This window comes from Xiphophorus maculatus, chromosome 22, assembly GCF_002775205.1.
Source record: "Xiphophorus maculatus strain JP 163 A chromosome 22, X_maculatus-5.0-male, whole genome shotgun sequence".
NCBI classification, from domain to species: Eukaryota; Metazoa; Chordata; class Actinopteri; order Cyprinodontiformes; family Poeciliidae; genus Xiphophorus; species Xiphophorus maculatus.
In genome coordinates, this window is record NC_036464.1 from 13,774,972 (window position 1) to 13,802,848 (window position 27,877).

The following is a 27,877-nucleotide window of genomic DNA, read 5'->3' on the forward strand; positions in this document are numbered from 1 at the left end:
CTTGGGGAAACCCTTTCAGGGCTTTGGTCAAATCACTGAGGAATTTCAAAAAACACATAACTTAATCAAATAAGCATCAAAAGCAGATAAGGCACAAGAACAATGTGGCTTGAGTACTCTGAGAAACACAACTTCCCATTGCATTTCAATAAAAAAACCTCTCAGACAAAGATTGGCCCCAAACAGTCACACTTTTTGATATGGATTATACGGTTGAGTTGCCCATGGCAGCAATTGAAGGGTGTCACACAAGCACCAGGTGAAACTGCAGAACATAACATTGGCTAAACAAACAAGACACAGACAAGACGGCTCCACTTGTTAAGATTCAGGTTTCCACCCACACCTCACCAGTTACACTTTTTGAAAGACATTCACATTTTAGAGAGGATAAAGGAAACAGTTTACATTAAAAATGAAGAAACAATGTTAAACAGAAAAAATGCCTTTGGATTCTGTCTTTCAAACACCTACTATTGGGCAACCATGACTCTTCATCTATAGGTGGCCTCATAGCCATTCATGCTTTGAATCGTGTGAATGAAACTCCTCACGTTTAACCAGGCCTTTGTAGACATTTGGCCAGTGAAACTGAACCAAACAAATTGCAGGTAATCAAAGTCATGATTTAAATATTTAGGTGAAATATATTTTCACATAAACCATGTTGGTTTGGAATGTTTTTTTTCTTCTCTCCTTTTGTCTAAAATCTAAATGAGACGAAAAATCTGAAGCAAGTGTGACAAAAAAAAAAAAGAAAGCAAGAAATCTGTGAGGGGTGAATACTTTTTTCCAGCACCATACCTAATCACACTTTTCATCTCTCCTCCTCTCCTTTTTTAAGTTTAAATACTGTATTTTATTGGATAAATAGCTGATGACACACACGCACATACATGCTTATTCACATTTAAATATTGAATTTTATTGGATAAATAGCTGATGACACACACGCACATACATGCTTATTCACATTTAAATATTGAATTTTATTGGATGAATAGCTGATGACACACACACATGCTTATTCATCCCCTTTCCAGCTGGAGTGTGACTGACATGTTAATGATTAACCAGGGCTATTGAGGGAAGAGGCAGAGTTCAGTCAGGTAAAAAAGGAACTTCAGCCATTTTGACCGTACACTCTTCTGCTTATTTCTCAGCAATGGAAAAGGAAAGTTAAAAATCAGCTGACAACTCTTCGAGGAAAGCTGTAAGTTGCACTCTGTTCTTACGTGTTTATAAAATTGATTCTTGTCTCAGGCAGCGTCAGCTCATATTTGAGTATAAAATAGGTAACATGACACTCTCCCTGTCGTAAGCTTCGGGGAGAGTGATTCTTTTTACAGATCTTGTCTCAAAAGTAGAGATAAATTATTCCTTAATATTATGTTTAATGATTTAGGGCACATTAGTCAGCATTACACATTGTGTGTGTTTAAGGTGGAAGAAACAGAGAGATGGTGACGCTGAACCATCTGAGTGTAGAAGATCCAGATGATGGCGCTCCACTGCTGCCTGTGGCTGCAGAGACTTCAACACTAACAACTGTGTGTCACAAACAACAAAACATATTAAAAACGGAGTCCAGGGAATTTTTCCTAAGCAGGTACAAGTCCTCCAAAGAAGAAAACAGGTTATGTTCAAAACTATTGCAGAGGGCTCTGGACCCATTCTATTTCTAAATAATACTAAAAATGATCTAATGTGATAGATCGGGTATTTTGCTAGAATTCTCCACAGTAATTCTTTTTTAAAAAAAGCAATTATGTTGATGAGCCTGATGATTATTTGCATAAACGGTTTCAGGGTTGACTGAAGCCCAATCTTAAGTTACACGGACTGTTGAATAAATTTTATATACAGCAATATAACAACCAACAGGCAAACATCAAGACAAGTAACTTGAGTTTGCTTTAGAAAATCATACTTCTACATTCCAATCACTGAGGTCATGTAGAAGAATGAAAACTTTCCATACCCTACTCCTGACTAATCTGACATGACGTAAGAAAATGGAAATGGGACAAAACAAAGTTTGTTTTACAAATCGAAAACTACTTTGCTTGTGGTCATCAGCATCTGAGCTGTGGAGGTGTGGCTGTGATCATGGTTGTGATCATCTGAGAAAGTTAGTGAGGGCTTTCATTTTACAACCTGGAAAAACTCGGTGTTAGAAAGGTGAGGAACCCATTCAATTTTAGGCATGCTTTTAATAAATACATTACAGTGCCTCTGCAAAGCTTTTTGTATTTTTTCTTATAATACACCTGCAATTTTGAATTTTAATAGGACTTTATGTAATAGACCTACACAACGTAAAAAAAATGGAGTAGACTGAAAATGGAATGCAGTTATGAAAAGTGTGGCATGCATTTGTTTTCAGATTTACTTACTCTGACACCTCTAAATTAAATCAAATTAATACATTTGTTCATAAATAGACTCCATTTATGTGTAACTTCATCTGTGACTAACTTTAACATTTCAGAAAACAAGCCAAACTTTGTGGCAGAAAGCTAACACTGCTCTTCACCCTGAACTCACCATTCCCATGGTGCTATGTGTTAGTGGCAGCATCAAGTTGTTGAGATGTTTTTGTTTAGCAGAAATAAGTAATCTATCTAAATTAATGGTCACAGAAGACTAGATTTTTTTTAAGGTTTTATTGGCTCTAGTGGCCTTTATTTGATAGTTAATTGACGGGAAAGTGGGTAATGAGAGAAGGGGGAAGACATGCGGCAAAGGTCGCCAGGCCGGGAATCGAATCTGCAACAGCCGCGTCGAGGACTAAGGGATCCTTATGTGGGTTGTGCCACACTGCTTAACTCCTGCGCCACCACAAAACATCCCACAGAAGACTAGAATTTGACAACAAAGTTTATCTTCAAATGGGAGAATAATTTGAAACATAAAGCTAGAGCTGACAATAATGGTTTCAAACAAAGTGCACTCATTTGTTAGAATTGCCCAGTCAAAGCCCAGACCCGAATCTAATTGAGAATCTGTGTCAAAAATTAAAAATCGGTGTTCACATAGTCTATCCTTCCAATGTAGCTGAGCTTAAGCCGTTTTGAAAAGAACTACTAGCAAATATTTAGTATCCAGACATGCAAAGCTGGTAGAGACACACCCCAAAACACTTACAGCTATGTGAAGTATAATTGCAAAACAACATGATTCTACAAAGGACTGACTCTGAGGAGATTAAATACAAAACGTTTGAAAAACGGATCAGAGCTGTTCCATAAGTATGCACTACTTTCTTTTGGTCTATCTCATTAAATTCATTGAATTTTATTAGATTTTATCCCACTTTATAATGGGATAAAATGTCAAAAACTTTGAGGGTCAAAATATTTTTGCGAGTATCTCTAATTAAAGAGAAACAAATTCTCAACCTGTAATTTTAACAGATGGACTTATTTTTGTCAGACTAGCTGACATGTCAACTCAGATATGACATTTGCAGATGGAAGAACATGGTTGCCCTTTACATTTTTGCTATTACAGATGGCCCATTTTGTCTTCTGAACAGGAAGGAGAATCTTGCCACTAGTCTGATCTTGCTGATCGGATTCTACTTGGCGATTCTGATTCCTGCATATTTCCCCTTAAATAATGTGTCATCAGACAGCGATGACTACCAGTATCCCAAAGATTTGGTAAAGATGCATGTTATATCTTATTAACAAGATCTTTGTTAAATTTGCAGAAGAAGATGTTTTACTGTGCCCTCTTCTCCTCAGGCCTTACTAAATCGATCAGCCCTCCTGCTTTTACGACCATGCCAGCCTCACTGGGGTCTGGACCACCTCAAGTCGCTGTCCTGTTCTAAAGGCCTTCTGGACATCCCAGTGTTTGTTCAACAGGACAAACCCAAGGCATGGAATCTGACCCCTCCTCTGGGGCTCCAAGGAAGTGAAGAGCATTTGGCCCTGGCCCTTGCTGCTATGCCTCAGCCTGGTCTGCCTCCATCTTTGTGTAAAGAAGACAAGTGCAGGCGATGTGTGGTGGTGGGAAATGGAGGCATTCTTCACGGGAGCCATCTTGGATCTCACATAGATCAATATGATGTCATTATCAGGTATGTGGTTCAAATTTGTCCCATTCTTGAACTGCTACTGGGGGCCATACAATTATTTCAAGAGCCTCCAATGACCCCTGACCTATTCATACTTCTTGCAAATTTAGGTTTTAAGTACTCTTAATTTTACAAATTTCTCTGAACTGGAATTTTGTAGCTACCCTAATTAAATGTTTTGTTGAATTTCACTGACAACACCAAGCCCTTCTTTGAATTTGTTGGAACAAAGTCCTGTTTTGATGCAGCTCTTGAAATTTTGGGGGTTTATGCCTGTTTCCAGGATGAATAATGCTCCAGTCCCTGGATTTGAGAGAGATGCTGGGTCACGCACCACCATCCGCTTGATGTACCCAGAGGCAGCACCTCACTCGGCCGATGAGTACAAAAAGACCTCCATGATCGCTCTGGTGGCTTTTAAAAGCCTGGACTTGGACTGGCTGACTTCTATAATAACCAAGCAGCCTCTGGTTAGCCCACATCTGAATACCAACTATACTGCACAAGTTTCTTATTGGTACATTGTACATTTTTACTATCCTGCTTGTCATCTATAGAGCTTCTGGTCCAAAATGTGGTTCTGGAGGGAGGTAGTTGACGATATTCCACTGAAACCAGAGAGCTTCAAGATTCTCCATCCAGATATCATTCACAAGACAGGGCAAGTCATACAGAGATATGCCCAGAAACAGGGAAATGTAAGTTCCTAAATAATTTGTCTATTTATTTCACATAAACGTGTGGTACATCTGCATTTGTTTAATTTATTGTATTGCTACCAATGACAACTGCTTTGAAACAGAAACAAAAAATTATTTTGATGAGCCATCCAAGAAGCTGATTGAAAGATGAGCAACATTTATTTTCAAAAGGGTGTTATTTTGTATTCTTTGCTACCATGTTAAAGAATTTCTCTCAAATTATCGGTGAAGTTTGAGATCTTGTTTTGCTTTATGAAATAAATCAAAGGTCATTTTCTGTTCTGAACAAAGATGGTGCCAACATTAGGTGCCAGTGCCGTGGTGATGGCTCTGCAGATGTGTGACCATGTGAGCCTTGCAGGGTTTGGTTATGACATGCAACACCCAGAGGCCAGGCTCCACTATTACGAGGCAATACGCATGGGTGCCATGAAAGCTCAAGTACGTTTACACTGACATACAGATGTGGGCAAACATGCTGATTCCACAGAAAGATATGTAAAAAGCCTTAGGATAGATTTATCCTTTATTCCAGCCTGAAAAGTTCACTTATTCGTTGCATAAAAATTCTGTGTCGACAAAACGTTGTAAAAGAAAATTACTGGAGGAAAGATTATTAGTACCCCTGCTGGAGATAGTTTGGTCATAGCACAATAATTACTAAGTTTTCACCTGCAATATTTCACATGGCTTACAGAGAGACATTTAATCACTCTTATTTACACGTTTTCTGTAAATAATCAAAAGTCCCAAGTGCTTTCTTATTTAGTCTGCTCTTCGTCTCACCTCACAGATTTTTAAGAGCATTTAGAGGTGAGATGGCCATGCAAGGTTTTTTTCTGTCTGGAAAACAAGCATAAGCCTTCTAACAAGGCTTATGCTTGTTAGAAAAGGGCCTAATGCAACACAGCACCTACACCTTACTTAACAGTTTCCACAGACGCTTTTCTACTTATTCACCATTAGTTTCAGAACAAGACATGTTTCACAAACTAGAAATGTTCTTAAACTCTCAAGAACTTCAAAAAGTAAAGTAATATTTTAAAAACTGCTCATGTCTAAAATGTATTTTTAGGTGTTTTTGTGGGTACTAATTATTGAGAGATGATTTTGTCAACTATAATTTCTTCAGAGGGAATTTCTTCCCCCCACTAAATAAATGGCCTCAAATTATGACAGTGAAATTATGAAAATGCAATGAAAACAGATACATTAATTTACTATTCAAGGCTTTGTACACATCTATACCAGGATCCCTAAGAGATTTGTCCAAATCCACCCTATCAGGGTTACTGACCAAAGAATTCACATTTTGTCCACAACGACATTTATTTAAAATCTTCCAGGTGGTGCACGACGTTAGCGCTGAGAAACTCTTCCTGAGGGACCTGGTGGCTTCAGGAGCTGTGACTGACCTCACAGGAGCTCTTTGAATTTTTCTTAAGTCTGCATGCACTCCCCCTTCTGGTTGGGAGTTTATTTCCTCTATTGTAAGCTGTGCACAACGCACTCCACACTGCAAAATGACCTTTAAAATGCTCCCAGTCTCTAAACAACTAACTTAGCATTGCTATGTCAAAGGACTGATTTTTAGCAGTTAATTTGAGAACAGTATCAATTATACAGATGATATTTAGAAAAAGACTACATTGTGTGATGTCCTGAATGTTCATGTTCTGTTTTATGTTTTAATTTTATTTGCTAAAGACTCAATAAAATAGAGAATACAACTTTGCTGCTAGTTGTATTTCTCTACAGGAAACAAAAATCCCTCTAAACTGCTTCTTGTGCACTTTGTGTAAGATTCAGGAAGAATCTCTAAACAATGCCAATCAATGCCAGTTGCTACAACCTCATGTGTTTATGATAACTTTGATAATAGAGTGGAAGCAAGTAAAACAATGTTTAAATTATTCATAAGGAAAGACACTCAGCAACTACTTGTTGGATTGTTCATTTATATTAGTCACAATGTACAGTATGTACATTTGTAAAATACAAATGCTGTAAACTTTAAAAGGGTGAAAAAAGTTACATTGTTTATGTACATGTGCATGACTAATCAATAGGAAACAAATTTTCAAGAATGCAAACTTGATGGGGTAGATTAAAGTCACGGGTTGCCTGTGCTAAGTGAAAAAGTGCTTCTAATAAATTATTTGGAGAACTTCAAACACAAAATACCAAAAACAAAAAAGAGTAGGAAACTGTGAGGCAGATATGTGGGTTCTGCTTTTCTTTCTGATTCCTGATGGAACAATGGATTGAAACCTTTGTCTCTAAGTTTGAGTGTAATGATCTTTCTACAGCAGCGGATTGCGTGAAGGTTCCCACAGTTTACTTGCGAGTTGCCTGCAGTGCTGGAGGATGATCTCTGTGGGGATGACCCCCAGGTGGACAGTCAGCAGCTCATAGCACTTCACATTCTCCCCCTTGTGGTTCTTGCTGTAGTACCTCAGCAGCCTACTGTGAAAAATATGACTTCTGTTAATACCGAGCAAAGGCCACTTGAGTTTTCCTTACATTTCAGGGTAAGATTGTTTACTTGTAGTAGTCATAGGCGAGCATCCCAATGGGTGGAGAGTCGTCAGCTAGCACTGGTATGTCCACTGGCTGTAACTTGTATCCCTGATGGATCAGACATATAGAGATTTTGTAGCATAATGCTAATGCATACATAAGTTGCCAAAAATGTGGAAGCATTTAATAGAATTAATTGTTTGTTGCACAGAAAAAAGATTAATCCATCCTTAAATTGAGTCCAATGTTCAGTGGGGGGAAAAAAATTGGTAACTTACTGTTTCATTCTCAAACCAGAGGAAGTAGCAGAAATAGAAATCTCCATCACGGAGTGTGACGGTGGAATAACCCTTCTGCAGATAGCGGCGGGTTGTCCTGACCAAGGCCCATACCTTCAGTTTAAGGTCAAAAGATAGACAGAAGTGAAAAAGAAAGCAATTGTGGTTACTGCACAGGCAAAATATTTCTGCCTTTCACAAAGGCAAGAGAAAAAACTATGTTCAATCAGTCAAAGGATAACAAGCAAAATCTGCAAACACTTCTTTCTGATTTCACTACATTAACATCACAGTGTGTATTTAGTTCATAGCAGAGCTGTCATTAGTCTTCTTATTTAAGATAAAACTATGAAAACATTTTGTGAAACTGTTGCCAGTGTAAAGAGTCTTTTGTTTGTTAGTTTTGATGTAAAAGGATTGTTAAGATCTTTACTTTTTAAGTCCATTGGTCTAAATGATCATAGTGTCGTTTTCCATCTAAAACACTCATGTAGTAAAATAAAGCAGAGGTTGTCTGACCTTGTTTTTAATATAATTAGCCACAGGTCCCTTCCCCAGCTCCGACGTAGTGCGCTCTGTGATGTTGAGTGATGGAGCAATCATTTGGCCAGTCGCTCGGTCCACGCAGATAAAATGAACGAGGCCTGGGAAATCCTCCAGATAAGTGAGATCAGCTTAGTCAAGATCCACATTTTTGAAGTTTAGCCAGGTCTTACAAGGGGAGTAGTCCAGAAATTAGCCCTCAGGCTCTGGGAAATCTAAAATAATTTACTCTTTCTTTTGATTTTTAAATAAACTGAAAATTTTTTTCCAAGATTTTCAAGGGTTCTTTCAGATTTGTGATCACTTAAAAATATAAAATCGTAAAATACTCACTATAAAGAAACTGGGAAAGCAAAAACAAAGGATATAAGAGAAGGAAAATAAGAAAATGTGAGACATAATAAAGGACATAAAGGAGGGAAGAAAGGTATAACAATCAAGAAAGGAACAAATGACACATGGAAAGGAAGAACACGGGAAATTATACAATAAGAAAGTAAAGGCACCAGATTAGAAAGCCACAACTTATAGATAAAATAAACAAGTTATAGGATAAGAATAAAGAAATACAGAAATACAAATATTTTTTTTTTCTACATACTCTTGACCTTTTCCAGATTACGAAAAGAATGAAATCAACTCATTTTCCCAAACCAAATAGAAAGCCCATATGACAGTGAGATCTTTTAATTTACTGGATTTTTGTGTAGATAACCAACAGGAAACTATTTGAACACTATCATGCCACAGAGTCCCACCTCTAACTTTACCCCTAGACTCCAAACAGATTGGTTGTAATGACAGTTTGAGTGGATGGTTCCAACCTTAACACCTCATACAGGCCTGGAACAGATATAGCAACATTTTGACATTTAAGAGAGAACAAATACACAAAATTGTTTTGGAAAAACTTAATTCTCATGTGCTCATTACCAAAAGATGTTTATCAATATGATGTGCACATAACCATTAATAGACAACAAAGCAGTCAGTAGACCTATAGGGGAAAAGTAACATTTAAAAAAAGAAAAGGATATGACACCATGGTTATGTTCCGTTTGCTTTTAACCAACAGGAAGTCCTTCCAGTCCACCAGTTTCTCTCTAGGAGAAGAAGAGTGTCAATACATGAGTCGAACCAAAAGAAAACCTGAAGTCCCTTTGTGCCCACATAGAGTGCTGAGACAAAAAAAAAAAAAAAAAAACATTTCAATGGGCTGAGACTCACCGAACCATAGCCTGGGCTCGTTCCTGCAGACCAGCAGAGAGACGATGAGTAACATCAGCAGACAAAGAACCAGTCAGGAAACACTGTCTGTATATTCCACACAACTGGGTCTTCATGTTCTTACACCACGGGATGAGACTAAAACACACAGTAATTAAAACGTTAAAAAGAACTATAGACACTTTCTGCTTTAATGATATTTGGCCACCAGAGGACAGCAGAGGACTTACTCTTTGTTGAATCCAGAACCTGCTCTGGAAAAGGCTCGGCTCTTGAACTCTGCCCAGACATTTTGTAACTGCGCATACTGGGAGAGAATTAGAAAATGTTCTCGTTTGATCTCGAAGAATGAAAACGGAAGACCTAAATGTGATTCTTTTAAATAAAAGTAAGGAATCTAGGGAGGTTCTTTTGAGTTCAAATTATGATGATTAAACAAATAAAATTTCCCATTATAATTTAGAAGGTCGTACAATGAAATGACAAGGTCTGAAACTGGTAACATATACCTGTAAGTCATGGGGCTCCAAAGATTTGATGAATTTGTCCATTTTGGAGCGGATGTCCTGCATATTCAGAGGACTTCTGGCTGAAGCGGGAGCTCCATGGCCTTCGTGTAATCGTTTCTCCAGCTTGTCAAAGTCCTCCAAGTACTTGTACACCGAGATGGCCAGTGCACTGGAGGAAATCTGACATGGGGGACAAGAGGGCAAATACAAGATGTCTTTAGATATATAGTAACTTTCAGAAATAATCTTACCTCTTGAACATTTCCCCCCCTTTTTCTCATAATATATAATTAAGTTTAAGAAAAATGCTACCAGTGTTGAAATTCCAAAAACAAAGCTATTTACTCTAACATCCCTAAATAATATTCAGTGCAACCATTTGCCAATTAAAAGTTATTTAGTCAGGAAACAGAGGATGCTTCTGCATTGCATAGTGGGCCAACATTTCTCTCTAGGTGTGCAAAGATTCTAGAGACACACCAACAAAAACTTCCAGCTGTAATGGCATTGAAATGTAGTCTAGGAAATACTGACTCAGGATGTCAGAATACAAATGCCAGACTTTTTGTGTAAAAAAAAAAAAAACTGAAGTAGGACCCTTTATTTTATAAATATGAACAACCAAGTGTTGCTAAATCCCAATAAAATACTTTAAAAATTAAAGAGTATTTCAATGGCATTGCAGTGTTAATTGCATACAATGTCTGTTAAACACCTATCTACAATGTGTCACAAACATCTTTGCTGCAACTAAAGAACTAAAGAGAAACAGGCTTTGTTTTAATGTAACCACAAACCTTGGTGAGCAGCACTAGTGTGATGCCTGGCCACAGTGAGAGGCAGTACATGGAGTGAGGCATCATGGGATACAGCCCATCTTTGTGTGATACCTCGAGGAAAACTCTTCGAGGGCTCGCAGGGTCCGGTGGGTTAATTTCCAGAGTGTGCAAGCTGTCCTCTGCCATCTAAAGACATTAATGCAGTTTAAAGTGTGTCACTTTTAATTACAATCTTTGTGTCTTGTAGAGAATAATATCCTGACCTGGATTTCTGGGTCCACAAACTCAAACACAGGAGTTTCTCCTCGGCCAGCTTTCTCTAGTAAACCAAAAAACAAAGTCAGTCCTCAAGACGGAAGCGAGAAATTTAGCACAAATAAAATTACTTTACTCAATAACTCACCCGAGCTACTGGAGCTTCTACTGGAGGGGGAAGGTTCTGGTGTATAAAAACTTTCAGGACCAGAACCAGATGTGCTCTCAGTATCCTTCACAGAGAAACAGAAAATGGTGAAGAAAAAAAGAAAACAGCAGAAACAAGCAACTGTTTGAGAAGTTATAGGCCGTTCGATACCTCCGGACTCATGTCGTCCAGATCTACATTGCTGGGATACATATTTTGTGCCATGACGATGAGGGCCAGCAGGTCTGAGGGGGAGAGGATGCTCGCATTGCGGCTGCAGTGAGAGAAGCAGAGCGTTGGCAAATATGTAAATAAATTAAAATGCAAATATAAAAGTTGGCAGCACAGGGTATGAAAAAAAAAAACAACTGGAACGTTTTCAATGAAAGCATGAACCTGGAGTAGAAAGCGAGCAGCTTGGTGTGAACGAGGACGAAGGCGTGCAGAACCTCCTCTCCTGCTCGCTCCACACTGCTGTTGAGCTGCTGGACCAGGCGGCGCTCCAGGAACTCTATGCACAGCTCACAGAGCTGCGGGTGAATCAACCGCTCCACTGCCTGAGAGACAGAGGAAATGAAACGATTGGACTTCAATTTATTTCTTACGGAAAAAAACTGTTAGGTGAAGTTAAGTGCTTTCTTCTGCACAAACAAAAAAGAGGCAGACCACAAGTTACAACTTTGACTCCAAAACAATTACCAGCATTTATTTAGATATTCACATATTGGAGATTATTTTTAGTAAAAAGTTAAAACATGAGAAACAGGAAAAAAAGCTTTTAATGACATGTGAGAAAGATAGGCTTTTATAGGTTGTCTAAGTCTTTGCTGTATTACAGTGGCCAGTTTAACTTATCGTAATAACTGTATTATTTATTTGTCTGGATTTTATAATTCTGTGTATTTGTTTTTATTTATTGCTTATGTTGATTAATATCATCACCAATTTTAGATCTTCTATTATTTGTCTTTCCTTAACTTTTAAAAAAAAATCCTAGTCCAGAATACATAAATAAAAAAATAAATAAAACATGGTGGAGGTAGTATAATGGTGTGGCCAGTTTATGTTCAATTAGCAGGCAAAATTAATTGCCATTTCAAATGACATTATACTAATTTGTATACTTAATTTTTTTCCCCCATCTAATTTAAATCCACCAAAATTATGAAGTGAAGATGTACAGAAAAGCAATCACAATTAAAGAATAGTTTTTAAATCTTTTAGAAAGGTGGAGTAATAATCCTGACCCTCAATCTACAGACATATTCTGTAAAGAGAAGAAATAAGTATGAAACAATGAAAAAATTATTTTCTAGTTTAAGATCTGTGTGAAAACTAAAGAACAATCCAGATGAAATTCAGATACGTTTGCTGTTTAAAGTAATGTAAAGGAAAAATATGTAAATAACTAAATAAGGAACATTTCAGATGAGGGAAAAAACACTTTCTTTTAGAAATGAATGAATTTAAAGAATCCTGGATTTGCTCCAGCCAGTAGAAACCTTTATTTACTAATCAGAACAAATGCTCAGACTAGTCTGATCAAGGCTTAGCTTAGCTGCATTCACAATGGCAAAAAAAATCTACATTCCAGGTCTGAAGTTATGTTTCGTTTGTCCCCTTCTGGCAAAGGGGAAGCAAAAGCAAAAGGCGTTCCACCTCCACTAAGAAGCTTTGGTCGTTCTCCCGGAGGAGGCTGTAGGTCTCCAGCAGGCTCTGCAGATAGTTCCAGAGCCTCGCTCTCTGCTCCGTGTCCTGAGGCCGCAGTCTGAAGGGGAACCAAATGGATCAGACGTTAGCCACACATCCACCCTAACGCAGTCCACAGCACACATGAAAGAGGCTGGACGTTCTTACTCTTTCCTCAGGAGGTTCCCACTGAGCGTGACCATGCCAAACATGACCTCGACCATCTTTTTCAGCACGTACAATTTTCTCCTCAGGTCGTCCTCCTTTTCTTCGCCGTCCCCGTTCACAGCGATGTAGAGACACTCGTCGAACTGAAGGAGCACAACGCAGCTCGATTAGGTTTTTGTTCCATGTGCAAAAGACAATGCAAAATGAGAGCTGCTTTGTGACGTTATTCTGCTTTGGAGTTCTCTGAAAATGGCGCTAAGTTTTGACGGTGCAACCCGATCATGTGCCACAGGGGGACAAAGCCTGGCTTGACTCTTTAACTCCACTCACATGACAAACGTGACGCCTCGCTAGAAGAGAGGCATTCATTCAGGTCACTAATGAATAAGTGCTTTCTATTGTCAAATATTTCAGAATTGGAGCATAAAAGTTCACAGGTCAGAGCCGATATAATTTTTTTATGTAACTGTGTCATGATGGACGGAGGATGGGCGGATATTACCTGGTGTAGGACGTAGATGTGGTTGTTCTCAGTGGTGAAAGAGGTGTAGCTGTCCTCCAAGGTGCTGCAGGAGATAATGATGGGAGCGAACAAAGTGCTCAAGATGTCTTCAAAGGCAGGAAGCTGAAACAAAGAATTGGAAATAAAATGAATGAGAGTAATTGTAAGCCTTCACTAGAAGCAATTAAATAAGAAGGATTTATTGTCCTTCTCCGTACCCCCTCGCCTTCCTCCTGAGAGACCCCATACTTCTCCTGGATATTCTGGCGATATTCCCGGTCACTCCAGTGGAAGAGGACCTCGGCGCTCTCGCTGGCTATCAACAAGCACTTCATCTGGACCAGAAACGTCTTCCCGTCAAATATTCAAAAAAGGATGCTACACTGTAAAACAAGAAAAAAGGAAGAAAAGCAGAAAGTGTAATGGTGAAAAACTTACAGCTGACTGGGAGGAAAAGCAGATGTCTGGTTTGTTGCGTTTCACAGGTGGAAACATCAATGAAACTTTTGTAATATTCTTTTTATGTTTTTTTTTTTTTTTATTTCTACATTGTGGGGAAAAAGATAGAGGCAAGAACATGAACAGAAGAAACCAAAACAAACAAAAAAAAACCCATATATTTTTAGCGAAAAAAAGCCAAAATCTTTGGGTTTTTTTTGTTAAAAGTCCAGTTTTTGGTCTGCAACAAAAATAAAATATATTTAAAAACTACAACATTAACAATATTAAGCAATTTTTATGTTATTTTAAATTAAGCAGAAAAGAATGCATCTTAAAAATACATGTTTTTGACTAAGCTGCAGAATTTGTAAAGGAAGTCAATTATGAGGCAATGGTAACAAGGCTTTCAAACCTTAAAAGAGGAGCTCATCACTGAAGATAAATCATAAAAACACCAATGCAAACATGCAAAAAGCGGCTCTATAAGAGTTACACATCATCCTTTATGTAAATCCCGCAAACATTAAATTCAATCTGTCCTTTTAAGTATCATCTGCTACTCCCGCTCTCCTAGCATAATCATACTTAATCATTTTGAACTTTAGGATTATGCAGTCAAATTTCAACACTGCAAAGACCAAACTTACCAATGAAGTGCTTGGAACTTAAGTCACAAAGTCTGCGAGTAACAGAAAACTCCAGTGAAAAACACTTTTGACAGTCATCTGTGCTGACTCATTAGACAGGCATGTCAACAAGCACTGGAAGCAATGAGACCACAACTGTTGATTTTTTACCTTGATCTGCTATTGACTGAGATGAAAGTTCACCGTTTCCCATCAAGCACACATCACTTTTTATGCCAAAAAGCATAGCGATATTACAGACAAAGCGCTTGTATGGCCCAATCTGTCAAGTTTTACATAAAATCTTAATACAACACTCGAACTTCCTCCATTCATTTACTTCTCCCTGACATTTTGCTCGGACAGAAACTTTTAGTTGATCTCACATTGACTCACTCTGGGTTCTCTGAATAGTCTCTGCATCGCCGTCCTTTTCTGCTGCTGAAAAGTCCAGCTTTCTTCTGCTTTTTCTCTGCAGGTACAGCTTGCGTTCATCGCTTTCTTCCGCACTTTTCGACCGAAGCGCAACGCACTCATGTGACTGCAGCCACGATTCACGGCCAGGAAATGTGTTATGGCAAGTCAACTTATCACATAATCATTCGGCAATTATCTGCTTCTCACAGCAGATATTTGCGTTTTAAAGTCAATTTAAAGACTTTAATACTTTAAGACTCGCAATAATTGTTCATAAATATATTCATGCTGAATCTGAAAAATGTATGTTACAATGTGGTAGGTCTACTTAAATGTAAAATACACATGCTTGCTTTCTTGCACTTTAAATGTCATCAGGCACCCTTAGATTTTCTCTTTCTTGCATTGAATTAACTAACAGTAGCAGCTCATCTAACAATTAGATTGCCTTGAATATCATTAAGTATAAATTTTAAGTCGGGATTTTGCTTTCATCTCTTTTATAAGTTTTTTTTTAACTGATAACTGATTCATAATTTATTTTAGTTCTGTTCCAGTCACATGCTGTGATCAATTGATAGGAAAGGGCTGAAATACCAATTCATAGTTCATCTGCTTTCACTGCAGGGTATAGGTCAAACGATTTGCGGTATTAACTTTGATGCTGATGGATTCATGATAGTCATCAGTTTATGCAGGCAAAACTAAATAGCTAACATGCTGGTTTTATTCCAAGACAACTGCTGCGGATAAGTCGCCCAGTTTGGTCTGAACATTTCTTCTTTCATCTGCTTCTTTCTTGGCGTTCTGCTTTCTTCAAACAAAACAGGCATGCAACCAGGCTCATGCAGAAATAGTCACACACATAGTCCCAAAAATGTATAGGTCCTGTTAAAAAGGAGACTTTTTTGAATAAAATTGTTGTAGGGGTTAGTGAACTGAAGTTTGGTTATCCTTTGATGAGTAGTGAGCACAGCTTGTTCAGTAAAGTTTATTTCAAATACTTTGATGGACACAAATTAAAAACCATATTTCTATGTCTGAACGTCTTTGCGAGGTATCTGTAGATCCATCCAGATTTATGAGTTTTAATTTTTTTCAAACTCTCCTAGTATAGAAGCAAAACACACACAAGGATAACAATGTACTGGTGGTGCAAGAAATGCCAACAGTTTGGACTTCATATTCCTACTATAAAGAAAGATAAGTGTGGATATCTGAAAAAGAATCATTACCAGAAGAAACTTGCATTCCAGACTTTCACGGTCAAAAAGCTCCAAGTCAGAAGTTGGATTTTTAATGTCTGACAAGAAAAGCTTTTCCAGACATATTCAGTACAATGATTTTCCCTCCAAAGCATTAAAATCCTGATGATGTAAGAAATTGGTTGCATTTAAGTGAAAAAAAAAACTATTTTAGACTGATTACTTTGAAAAATCTGTGATAACAGCATGACTGAAAATATTTACAAAGATACTTTATACATCCAAGAAGAACTTGAAGCTGTGCCACCTTCTTCTGTTCCTTTGACCTTTTATATTAAATAAAAGGACAAAGGAAAGTTATTCTTAATAACAGCTGATGTCTTGTGTGTGTGTTTGGCTTTATAAAATTTCCATAGACATGAACAAGATCCATTCCACATAGGAAACATATACCTGTGCAGTGGGAAAAGTGACATCATTTGTAAATGAAAGAATAGCCGCTTGTCTAGATATCTGAACAAAGATTTTTACAACTTTACAAACTGGTAGATGCTAGCAGTCCATAACAATTGAAGTAATCACCTTAATATGAGTAATCATAGCTTTTGCAGACCTTTCTGTACCAGGAGAGTTTGTTTGTCTTGTAATTAAGGTGAAAACATAAATTTTGATAACAGTAACCTAAAATTTACATATAAAATATATCATACAGTTCATCTGGAATTATAAAAATTTCCCACATTTTGTTATGCTACAGTCTCTGACTTCTATTAAGTTAATCTCTTTCCTCCAAATTTCACACACAAATTTAGGACAATGTGGGAAAACATTTTGAGTGTTTTGCAAATTTATAAGAAAAGAAAATTACATGTACACGAGTATTCACAGGCTTCGCTTAATATTAATCTTAGATTGATATTCTTGAGATGTTTCTTCAGAGTCCACCTGCGGTCAGTTAAGTTGACAGGACTTGATTTGGACAGGCACACATCTGTCTATATACGGTCCCACAGTTGACAGAGCAAAATCTCAAACATTTTTTTTGACATTGTCATAATGGGATGTTTTTGTGTAGAGTTGTGAGGAAAGAAGTTAATTTAAAACAATTTAGGATAAGGCTGTACTGTAGCATCAATTGTGGGGAAAAAATAAAGCACTGTGAATACTTTCTGGATGCACGTGGTTTGATTATATGTCACGAGGGCCTGCCATAACCCAGCTCTTGAGCCCCTCTTTACAGTGAACTATTCTTCCAGGAGCCCAGTGATCACTGAGGCAAGAAGAAGTCATGCGTTGATGAATGAAGTGGAGCACATGACGGACTGAGAGTTTGAAATAATAATGTGGTATGTGTGGTATGCAGCATCAAGATTTAGATTTAGATTAGTAGGGATCTTGCCCTTTGGTTTTTGTGACGAAAGTTGGGATCAGAGCTCTGAGCCAGTATTCAGGTCTATATGATGAAAGAGAGGTCTGTCTGCCTAACTGATTTGGAAAATAATGTTAGCATAGCGCAAACAACTTGGTATAACGAGCTACATTTGTCAAAAAAACAATCCCACTCTTCAGAGTCTCTGTTTGTTGTGAGACCTCCCAGCTATTCTATGTGCAAATGTTAAGAGATTGAGGCCAGAAGGGCATACTGATTTATTGTCTGAATTCGTGTTTCTATCTATTTGAAACTGCATTTTTTTTTTGTTTTCTTTTCTTGCCTGATATCTTTTGAGAATGAGATCCAGCTGATAAACATCTGCAGTTGATGTTTTGTATTTGTTAATTTACAGGAAACAGGGACAAAGTGTAATCTACATTAACCTAAAAAGGGAGAGATGCATTGTACCAGGTTAGAGCTCTTGTCTGCATTTTGCTGACCAGCTGGTGTTAAAAGGTGTGACATTATAATCCTATATAACTATAACAGGCTGTTGTCCTTTTAAAAACCCTTCTACATTTAACAACTAAATTTCATTTGAGATTAATCAGAGCCACTTCAAATGGTGAAAGGTGTGCACTGACACCTTTTTAACACAAGTTTAAATCTGAACATGGCCAAATTCCAAGTTATAGGAGAGTTTGCAGTCATTGCTTAGTCTTATATGTATCACAAAAGGAAACAGAGTAAAATAAAAAATACAAATAAAAAAAACAATCAGCCCGGAGTTGTCTACCACCTAAGACGCTTGAAAACTGTAGGCAGGACTTACTAACAGAAATGATTGAAACACCAGGCCGCTTCTCAGAGAAACCTCTGATGGCTTCAACAAATCTGCCTTTTATCATAATATTCTGCACAGTCTGTGCGTTAGGCCTCTGAGTGAAGCAAAGCAGCATAAATATTTATGTTTTATTAACCCTGCTTGGGTCGAAATGGTCCCAAATGCTGGGATTTGGGACATTGCGGGCCAAAGTCTAATCTAGTCCATCAGTTTTCTGGAGACCTGGAGTTCATGACGATCCTATTTAGGCTGACTCCTGTATATACAGAGTAAACATCATGAAATCCTCAATGTTTGCTGACAGAGTGGGGGGGCCTTGCATGCCTCAAATTGGATCCCTGCATATAAACAGTGTTAGCTGGGCCTGAGCAACAGCTACCTCCACTGTGGAGACGCTGTCACGCACAAGTGGCGAGGCACGGCACAGTCTTCCTAAATCAGATCACAGTTAGGTTCAGTGAGTGGAAGCGGTGAATCGTGAGGGGCATCAATAGCTGTATAGGCCCCATTGTTCACATCAGCCCAATCAAATTACTTCACTGATTTCTGTTCAGAGATTCAGAATCCAGCAGAAATCTTGTGAATTGCATCTAATTATTTAAGTTTTTGTAAAAGAAGAATTGCTATAAAGTAGTAGATATCACCTAATGACTTATTCACTTAAAGTCTATTTTCTGTCGCTGGGATCTAAAATGAATAAATGTGAATATTCATCCAAATCAGCAGTTATATGTGGCCAACATCATAATGAGTACCACTATGCAGGAATATGGCCAAGTGTTAACAAGCCTGCTTTGACTCTTGCTTGTCAAAAGAGTCAGCTTGTTTAAAGTGAACCACATGTGAAGGAAAGGCTATTTCTGGGGAAACAGAAAGAAAGAAAAAAAAAAAAACTTCCGCTCCTTACATAAAAGCAGGAGCCAATTTCAAGTTTATGAAATCTAAAACAAAATGTAAATAAAGGTACATGCTTTGGATCATGGCCTCTTTGTGCTAACAGCACACAGGCATCAAACATCAGCACAGGAATCACTAGCGTGGAAATTTTTGTACCGCCAGGCTTTCAGAGAAGAAACCGAAGATCCATCAAACGCAAAAGCATCAAGCGAATTCTGGTTATCTGTGCATCAGCCGACTGTAAGCCATGTGTGGTTCAGGTTTAGTTTGAGCCTGTCCTGGCTCCGTGGTTCCCATCAGCAGCCGCCACATACAGGGACAAGACACCACTACAAAGGCTCGCTCCAGCTGCTCCCACATCTGGGGTCGTAGCATGTAGCACTTTGTAGGAGTGAGTGAGTGAGTGTGTCAAAAACAGCAACTTAAAAACTTTATGAAAGGATGCTGCAAGAAAGTGACAGTTTGTATTTATTATGTCCCTTGGGGAGGGTTTATCTGCTCTCTTGTGCTCCTGTGCTAATATAAATCAAAGACCTTTCTTTTTCGTCATTCCTTTGACTCATGTTTACAGGGAAAGTTCAGCACAGTCTGATCTTTTCCAATGTTTGATGTACATCTACAGCAGGTGGAATCGACTTGAATGTATGATGGACATAAAACATGCTCTGTGGGTTTTTAAAAGCAATGTAAACTTTTATTTTAAACAAAAAAAAAATAATAATAATACAGGCACACTTTCCATATTAAAATAATGCTCTCCAAAGAAATATAAACATCTCTACATTACGTATAAACACATTCAGAGGCAAATAATATTTATATTTAACATTTCTGAACACTGAACCAGTTCTTGCTCAACTTTTACTGTGTTTTGAACTTATTGTTAAGCTTGGAGGAGTAAATGAGTAAATGGTTTTAGTCTGATAAATACAGACTCAACATTGAAATATGTTGGTGAAAACATTTAAGATAAATTTATCATTAGACCCACTAGCATCTTCTCAGGTCAATATCAATTCTCTCAGTGAATATCTCACCAAACATAAACTTTTTCACATTCTGTCACATATTATCACAAACTTCAGATTACATTATGTTGTAATCATGAGCTACAACATAATGCATGGATTTATTTTCGCGAGTAAATATCTGAAAAGTGTGGTGTGCATATGTGTTCAACTGTATTTATTTGTTTTCCTGTAAATTAATTCCAGTGCAACCAAATGCTTTTAAAATTCGGGTAAGTAGATTCTCCCACTATATATTTTAATCTCAGTATAGATGCTGTTCAGTAAACAGCATCATAAAGAATAGAGCACACAGGATGATCAGAGACAAACCTGTTTAGTTTTATGAATGGTGGGGTTATAAAACAACACCCACAACTTCTCATGCAACTCTGCTAATCTGATTTCTGTGCAAAAGTGGGATGATTATTGGATAACCGAAAGTAAGCAGAAAGTAAGTAGTTAAAGACAAATGCACACGTAAACAAATGCAAAACGGGTACCAATTATTTTTTTTCCAAATTCACAATTATCTTTCTGTTTGTTTATAACATAAAAACATAATAAAACACAGCCACACGATCCAGTTTCAATAAATTTGAATATTGAACATTTGCTCATTTCACTAAATCAATTCAAAAACTGATGTTCTTATGTCTATTTATTGTGATTTTTCTGCTTTTAGCTAATGAAAACATAACATTTAAGATTAAAATATCACACCAGACCAATAAAGAAGACATTTAACAGAGACGTGGATCTAGTGAAAAGTATGTTTAATGAGCCTCATTAGAAAGGATATTCTAATTTATTAAATACGACTGCACTTTGGCTTTTGAGGTTTGTAAGTGACAAATAATGAAAAAGTTAAAGCATATTAATGGTTTTGCATGACAACATTTGCAGTTTTACAAAGAAACTGAATATGAAAACAAAAATAGAACTGGACATTCAATATTAGAAATAGACTTTTTATCATAAATTAATTGCATACTGAATCTAACATATCAAGCTTAAATCTCCTTTATATTTTTTATGTACAATACATACTCTAAAAATATATGACTGTATATCTGTACAAAGATATATTCCATACAAAAGTGACCTAGCAGCATTAAAATAGTAAGGCTTATCGGATATAACATTAAATGAAAAGGCTTACAAACTGTACCTGAAAAACTGGGATTTAAGATGTTTTTAAGTAAATCCAGTTTCATGTGTATTTTATACTGTTCTTAAGATTTTCCTCAAAATACTGGAACAACTTCACTGACATTGAATGTATCTTATCCAGATAAAAGAAAACGTGGAAACAAAGATGACAAAATAATCAAAGTGTTAATACCCCACACTTTCAATGTAAGCCTCTTCAAAACAAAGGGAAAAAATGCTTTTTAGTAGACACATCAGTAGCTTTATCAAATTCATTTAAAAAGCTTATAAATGCACAAAAGTTAGCTATGCCACAGTTTTCTCTGTGAGAAATACTGTATTTATAATTTTCTTCTTTCAGCAACTAAAAGTCTGGGAGAGAAGGACAATTAAAGACAAGAAAATATCAGCCCAAACAATGTTTTTTAATTTTGCCATTTTGTGCCCCACAAAATGAAAATGTCACAGTCCAAAAACAATAACTTACCACATAAAGTTGTGCACCTTTTGAAGAACTATTGGCGAAAAGACAAAGTGTTCAGCAGTGAAGTCTTTCATATGCATCATAGTGAGAAAGATTTTGTTGGAACAGAGGAGAGAATGTGAGGTTTATTTGAAACTGGGAAGAGCGGTTTAAATATTCCCACAAAAATAATAATCTCATTCTTAGTCGGCTGTTTTTCAGCAAGGGTTTTTCCAAATGTCTGCTCTGTTCAGCTGTCCTCGAGTAGGACAATGCCGTCTCCTCTGGTGATTTGGTTTTTTTAAGCTTTGCATCCAGAAAACTCATATAGTGTTCTGTTTTTCGGAAGGAAGAATTATTGTTATCTCCGACAGGCATATGCGTTAATGTTTTTGATGACGTAAAACCCTATTGTCATTGGAGGCATAGCTATTGTCCGTCCAGCCCGTAGAATTTTAGGCTTCAGCTCTGGGAATGTCTCATCGTTCCCCATGAGGAGCTTCTCCCCATTCAGCTGTACATGTCTGTAAAAAGAAAACAAAAATAGTAAGACCCACAGAGTCTTTATTTATTTCAAGAAGAAGACTGTTCTACACCCTTTAAAAATGAACATAGTCACAGGAAACACTGATAGCCAGTACTGGAATATTACAATACTAGAATTTTAAATAGGTTTCACTGGGGCATCTCAGTATATTAAAATACAAACAAATATGTCATTTATCACTATATTTTAATTTAGAAAGTGAAACTCATTACACACAGCTATATATTTCAGGATTTTATTCTACTTCATTTTACAGCTAATCAAAACCCAAAATTCAGCTTTCCAGAAAATTTCAATATCGCATCAGACATTAAGGCCATGATCAGCACTATAAACCATCCCAGTGTCACACTTTATGGTGTAATACTGGGTGCACTTAGGGGAATCAATAAAAATCAATAAAAATCAAATGGACTTTTGTTTTTCAACCTTTGCTATTTGACAGAATAACATTTGCTTTTTTCCTGTTGAAGAGTGCAGCCTTTAAAAATAAGGATTACTTGTACAGGACACTGTAGCTGTTAAATGAGTGATCTTCATTGTTTGGTATGTATTGTGAGTGTTTCTGTCTAGCCATCTGAGGGCCATCAGGGATGGTTTTGTAAGTCTTTCCCAGCTGCCTTCTGACACATAATACCACAAAATGTAAAATGTATGTGAAAGGCTAAAGAGGAAGAGAAATTGCATCAACCTTTGGTGGAAACGCTGATTCCAAAAGTTAAACACTTGGGGGCGCTGCTGTTACAATTTTGTAGAATAGAAGCGCAGATAAAAACTAAAAGTTTCAATAGCAGATCTTTTGTTTTTTTTTAACTACTTAGCATAAATAGTTTAAAAAATTATTAATAGTGGATTATAAATCAGCACCAAAATAAACATTTAATTTTAGAAAATAAAAAAACCCACTATAAATGAGATTAAATGTATTTTTCTATCTTGTCCTATAAAAATGACTTTTGGTAAACATTTTAAGCACTTTAGACTATGAGTACTCTTTGTAGTGTCAGGATAAAAACTTTATTTAAACTTAAAACCGTACTCAGTCTCACTTGAATGGAAATATGTTTATTTGCCAGAACATTTTCATGATATTTGTTATGAATACTTGCAAAATAGAGAACATAGCATTCAATAAATTAAGGTTAAATCATTTATTGAATTCCAACAATCCAACAGCAATCAGATAAGGCTTTGTTTTTATTTATAATGTATCTTTATCTATAAAACATTAACTACATCATTTAGGATTAGCTTAATTTGCAGGTTTTTTTGAAGCAGTATTCCTTTAGTTCACAGCATCGTTAGTTTTAAAAAATCAAAGCTTTTCTTAAATGTGTTTTTTTTTTAAAGGCTGCACTCTTCAACATAAAAAAAGCAAATGTTATTCTGTCAAATAGCAAAGATTGAAAAACAAAAGTCCATTTGATTTTTATTGATTTTTATTGATTTCCCTAAGTGCATCCAGTACTGACGTTGTAAAGTTTATAATGCAATAGAAATAAAAACTGGCGGTCTGGAGGTAATTTTTTACAAGAACCAACCAAATTAAATAAAATTTCAAATTAAAATTATGCCCTCCTATGAGAATTTACAAGTCAAACTGACCTGCTCAAAGCTGCCCCTCGACATGCATTAGTCTAAACTCTTTAAAAAGTCCCACAAAGGCAAATTTATAGACATCTGGTGCTGTTGAATTGATCATTAAATTCTCATGCAGTGCCTGTGGTAAAAGACAGCACTTTAAGGACAGATAAAGGGACATCATTAGCTGCCTCGCCTTTTAATTGCCTTACGATGCTGTTCGAACACTAAAAACATCCTTCATCATTACGCTGTTCTCCAGGTTTATGCTTCAGCCTCCATTAAGGCCATATGCAGGTATCGTATGCTTCAAAGACAATCTCACACATCCACAGTTGTGAGTCATTAGGCTGTTATCCCAGGATTTTGGGCTTAAGTCAAAGTCCAAAAACAACAGACCAGGTGACTTAGGGTAGAGAGCATGAGACTAAAACTATAATGATTTTATTTCAAGAAACATTTTGAGGAAATTAGAATTATGTGGGGTTATTACACTGACTGAAAATAAATCATAGATAAAAAAATGACCAAATCAGCACTGCGAGGTTAAACAGACAGCAGTTAAATGAAAAATGTATTATTGTATTTAAGTTGGAAATTGAGAAGGAAAATAGATTAAAAACACACTGGAATAACTGAACTGGATTATGCCAGGATTGAAAAGGATTGCCTCGGTATATTTGAACTGAACTTTCTCCGTAGGTATCCTGAGATTACTTTTGTTGTCAGTTGGTGCTGCATAAATAATCTGAACTGAACTTTATTTAACCTTGTGAATTGATATGTACTGGGAACATTTCCGTGTAATACCATTAAAGCCCCAACAGAAGACAATTGATAGAGAGCAGAAGGAAAAAACGGGGAATCTACAGTAGATGTGTATTTACATGTTTTGTGGTGCGCTATTCATCCAGCATGCTGGCTCAGCACAACCTATGGTCTTAAAACTAAATTAATTTAATGCAGCTTTGTAAAGGGTCTGTGTTTAGCACCTTATAAAAACTGCTTATAAAATTCCAATATTCCTGACTCCTCAGCTCTATGCCCTTTAGACCACTGCACAAAATAATTACTTTTTATGATCGTAACCTGAAATCACATCATTAGGGGTAAATAATTAGCTGTTTTTAAATAAATAGAAACAAAGAAATTTCAACCTGGCTCTGAGTCCACCCTCGCCGTGGGGTTGGAGTAGGTACTGATGGACGGTCCTGTTCCGTAACGTCCCTGCTAGCTTGATTTTCTTCCTCGACCGATGTAGATTGATGATGTAGATTGTAATGGAGCCTCTCATGTAGTTAGGACTGATCCCACAAAAGATAAAGCACAACAGTACTTTGATTTTGCGCTGAAATGCCTCTTGGCAAGAAAATAAAACATACTCCTCTTCACATCTGCTACTGAGGATTTTCTATATTACAATGCCGTTATGAATTAGGCTTTGGGTTAATAATGATAAATACAAAGGGAGGGAAGTCTTTGATACTTCTATCACAAAATTATAGATTAAAAGCACAACTCATTGATCTCATCTGGATCAAAAAACCTTCAGAAAATACAAAAAGAAAGGTAAAGTATGTTTAACAGATGAAGAGGAAACCAGATATTTACATATGCCATATAAAAGGACACATTACCTTGTTTTCTCACTGTCTGACATCAAATCAAACTAAACCTTTTTTGTTTTTGGTCAGCTAGTAAAATATATCTGTGATCTAACTGTCATATATTTATATTGCTTTATTACTTTTCATACATTTTTAGTATAGTTAAACAAATCATAAGTGTTTGTGGAGAATTTGGCACATTTCCCCTGACAGGTCTGATAGTTTGTAGGCCACCTTGCTCATACACAACTTTTCTGCTCTGCCCACAAGTTTTCTAGGGGACTGAGATCAGGTTTTTGTGATGGCCACTCCAAAGCATTCATTTCGTTGTTTGTAAAAAATTGGTAACTAATTTGACTGCACACTAAGGATTATCTGTCATTTGACAGAAAAATTTGTGCCCATGATTGAATTTCAAGGCTGATGACACAATGTTGTCATCCTCATACTTCAGTGATGATAATAATGGACATTATTGTTTAATAATATCCATCTGAGTTTGAGTTGTTGATCAAAAATATGTGTTTTGCTTCCATTCCACTCCAAAGCTGCGGCTCAACCTACCAGAAGCTACAAAGCCATAACATCATCAACAGGAATTTCACAAATAGTTAAAACACATAGTTGAGTTAATATATGTAAACTTCTGACTTTCAAGAAAGTATTGAAAAAAATCTCTACAATATTATCTCTGTCATAATAAAGGCCTTAAACAAACAAAAGTAATTTTCTATCTGATCTAAAGATGAAAGAAAAGGATAAATTGTCCTAATTTTGTGTCAAGTTACAAAAAAAAATAGTTATGTCTTGTGACACGGTGTAAGTGAATATCTGGTATCCGCTCTACATTTTGCATTCACTTCATTTATTTTGACATCTTTAACATTTCAGTACAATAATGTATAATCAGTTTGTACAGTATCTAATATTAAAACCTGCTTTTGTCTGGCTCTGGGTCAAATGGAGGCTGCTCTAACAAAAAGGACAACAATTCTTGAGTTACACAGACAACACTGTTTAAGTCCTACTCTAGGGACACAATTTGATAGGAATATTAGCTAAAGGTTAATAACTAAGCGAGACAGATAAAACAAACATGATAAAATCTTATAAGGGCCCAGATATGACAAAGACAACACAGCTGTAGTGAATACCACATGTCAGCCGTGGCGTTCAGGGTCAAGGCTAAATAGTCTGGTGGTTACAACCCTTCCCTAAAAGAAAAAAAAAATCTCATATCCTTACAGCAGACTTGTTTTTGGCTTAATGTTTATCTTTCTTTTGGGCACAGAGCGAACCATTTATTTCATCACCCTGCAAGACAGCAAGCATTCAATATATTTACCAGAAGACAGAAAAAAAAAAGACTGCACTGGAGCTGGGAACTCTGGGAACTCAGCGTGTCTGGCTCTGGGTTAAGCTCTTAAAGTCTCGTTTCTAAGAAACATGGAGCAGGGCAGCGAGTGGCAGACTCAATGGTTAGATGGAGAAATTGATAATGATCTCTTAGGCCCAAGCGATGAGGAACCAAACCAGAAACATAAACTCATTTTCTGTTTGATGTCTGTGTGTCAGTAGAAAGACGAAAAAAAAATAAAATAAAATATGCCACACAAACCACTAAAGGGAGGTAAAAGGGCAGAAGAAGTCAAACATTTATGCTGAAGAAACTTTTCAATCCACTCACTGGCTGGGCACATTTACAGTACAGCCAAACCACCAAGACAACAAGGGTTTCTCCACACACTGACTGTGTACAACCACAAAGTGGCAGAAATATTGGAAGATAAAGTGGTTTTGAATGTGAAAGGGAGAGTTTTCAGTCCTAAATGTTTGGCCACGAGTAACGAGTCTTTAACTTGTGCACATAACATCATTCCACTCCCAAACTAATTGAAAACTGTCAAAACCTCCTGCACTTGTAATAATCCTTCTATCTGAGTAATAGTTACCTATTTCTACCTGAGATGTTCCAAACTCTAAGTGAACTATGTCTAGAGTAAGGCCGTAGAGTAAGTCTAGCCTGGTGCTGACAGCCTCTGGCCTGGGTTAGACGATAACCTTGAACAGGCCATGGCCACTCTTCATCTCCTCCCAGGACAGACGGCCTTATTGTCCCTCCCTCCAACCCCCTCAAATATCCCCCTCCAGCCAATCCGAGACGGGATGAAGGCTTAACACACCTTTCAGCGGCTCTTTGACGACAGGGAGACAGAACCCACACACCTGATAAGTGATACCCGTTAAGTTTTATAGGCTCTGAGCTGTGAAAGAGCGGGTGTCCACGGACTGCTTATTTATGGGACGCCAAATGG

The 27,877-nt window shown here is 37.0% G+C and overlaps 3 protein-coding genes across 5 annotated transcripts in view; 1 reads left to right on the forward strand and 2 right to left on the reverse strand.

The window, feature by feature from the left end:
• The first annotated feature begins 1,071 nt into the window (after window positions 1-1,071).
• Window positions 1,072-6,563, forward strand: LOC102227685 (lactosylceramide alpha-2,3-sialyltransferase-like). Its single transcript, XM_023327966.1, has 8 exons — window positions 1,072-1,213; window positions 1,444-1,609; window positions 3,539-3,665; window positions 3,750-4,087; window positions 4,368-4,554; window positions 4,642-4,782; window positions 5,077-5,226; window positions 6,132-6,563. The coding sequence occupies exons 2-8, from the start codon at window positions 1,461-1,463 to the stop codon at window positions 6,216-6,218; spliced, it is 1,179 nt and encodes a 392-aa protein (XP_023183734.1). The 5' UTR covers window positions 1,072-1,213; window positions 1,444-1,460; the 3' UTR covers window positions 6,219-6,563.
• A 165-nt stretch (window positions 6,564-6,728) lies between these two features.
• On the reverse strand, window positions 6,729-15,014 carry hps1 (HPS1, biogenesis of lysosomal organelles complex 3 subunit 1). 3 transcript variants are annotated; one of them, XM_023327965.1, is made up of 18 exons: window positions 14,867-15,014; window positions 13,622-13,786; window positions 13,404-13,526; window positions 12,902-13,044; window positions 12,704-12,812; window positions 11,441-11,601; window positions 11,216-11,318; window positions 11,045-11,129; window positions 10,905-10,960; window positions 10,660-10,827; window positions 9,863-10,042; window positions 9,584-9,651; window positions 9,354-9,491; window positions 9,164-9,229; window positions 8,103-8,247; window positions 7,584-7,697; window positions 7,331-7,413; window positions 6,729-7,251 (listed from the first exon to the last, which is right to left on the reverse strand). In XM_023327965.1, exons 2-18 carry the CDS (start codon window positions 13,736-13,738, stop codon window positions 7,089-7,091), a joined length of 2,022 nt encoding a protein of 673 aa, XP_023183733.1. In that variant the 5' UTR covers window positions 13,739-13,786; window positions 14,867-15,014; the 3' UTR covers window positions 6,729-7,088. The 3 variants fall into 3 exon arrangements, with proteins under 3 accessions (XP_023183733.1, XP_023183732.1, XP_014325205.1); XM_023327964.1 differs by having other exon boundaries at window positions 9,584-9,660; window positions 14,857-15,014; XM_014469719.2 differs by having other exon boundaries at window positions 9,584-9,660; window positions 14,867-15,013.
• Window positions 15,015-19,884: 4,870 nt separating this feature from the next.
• hpse2 (heparanase 2 (inactive)) overlaps window positions 19,885-27,877 on the reverse strand; it is a 65,559-nt gene continuing 57,566 nt past the window's right edge. Inside the window, exons 11-12 of the mRNA XM_005801616.3 lie at window positions 25,113-25,259; window positions 19,885-22,351 (exon numbers count right to left, since the gene is read on the reverse strand). Of these exons, the coding sequence (XP_005801673.1) occupies window positions 22,189-22,351; window positions 25,113-25,259 (310 nt within the window). The 3' untranslated portion in view covers window positions 19,885-22,188. The remainder of the gene's footprint in view (window positions 22,352-25,112; window positions 25,260-27,877) is intronic.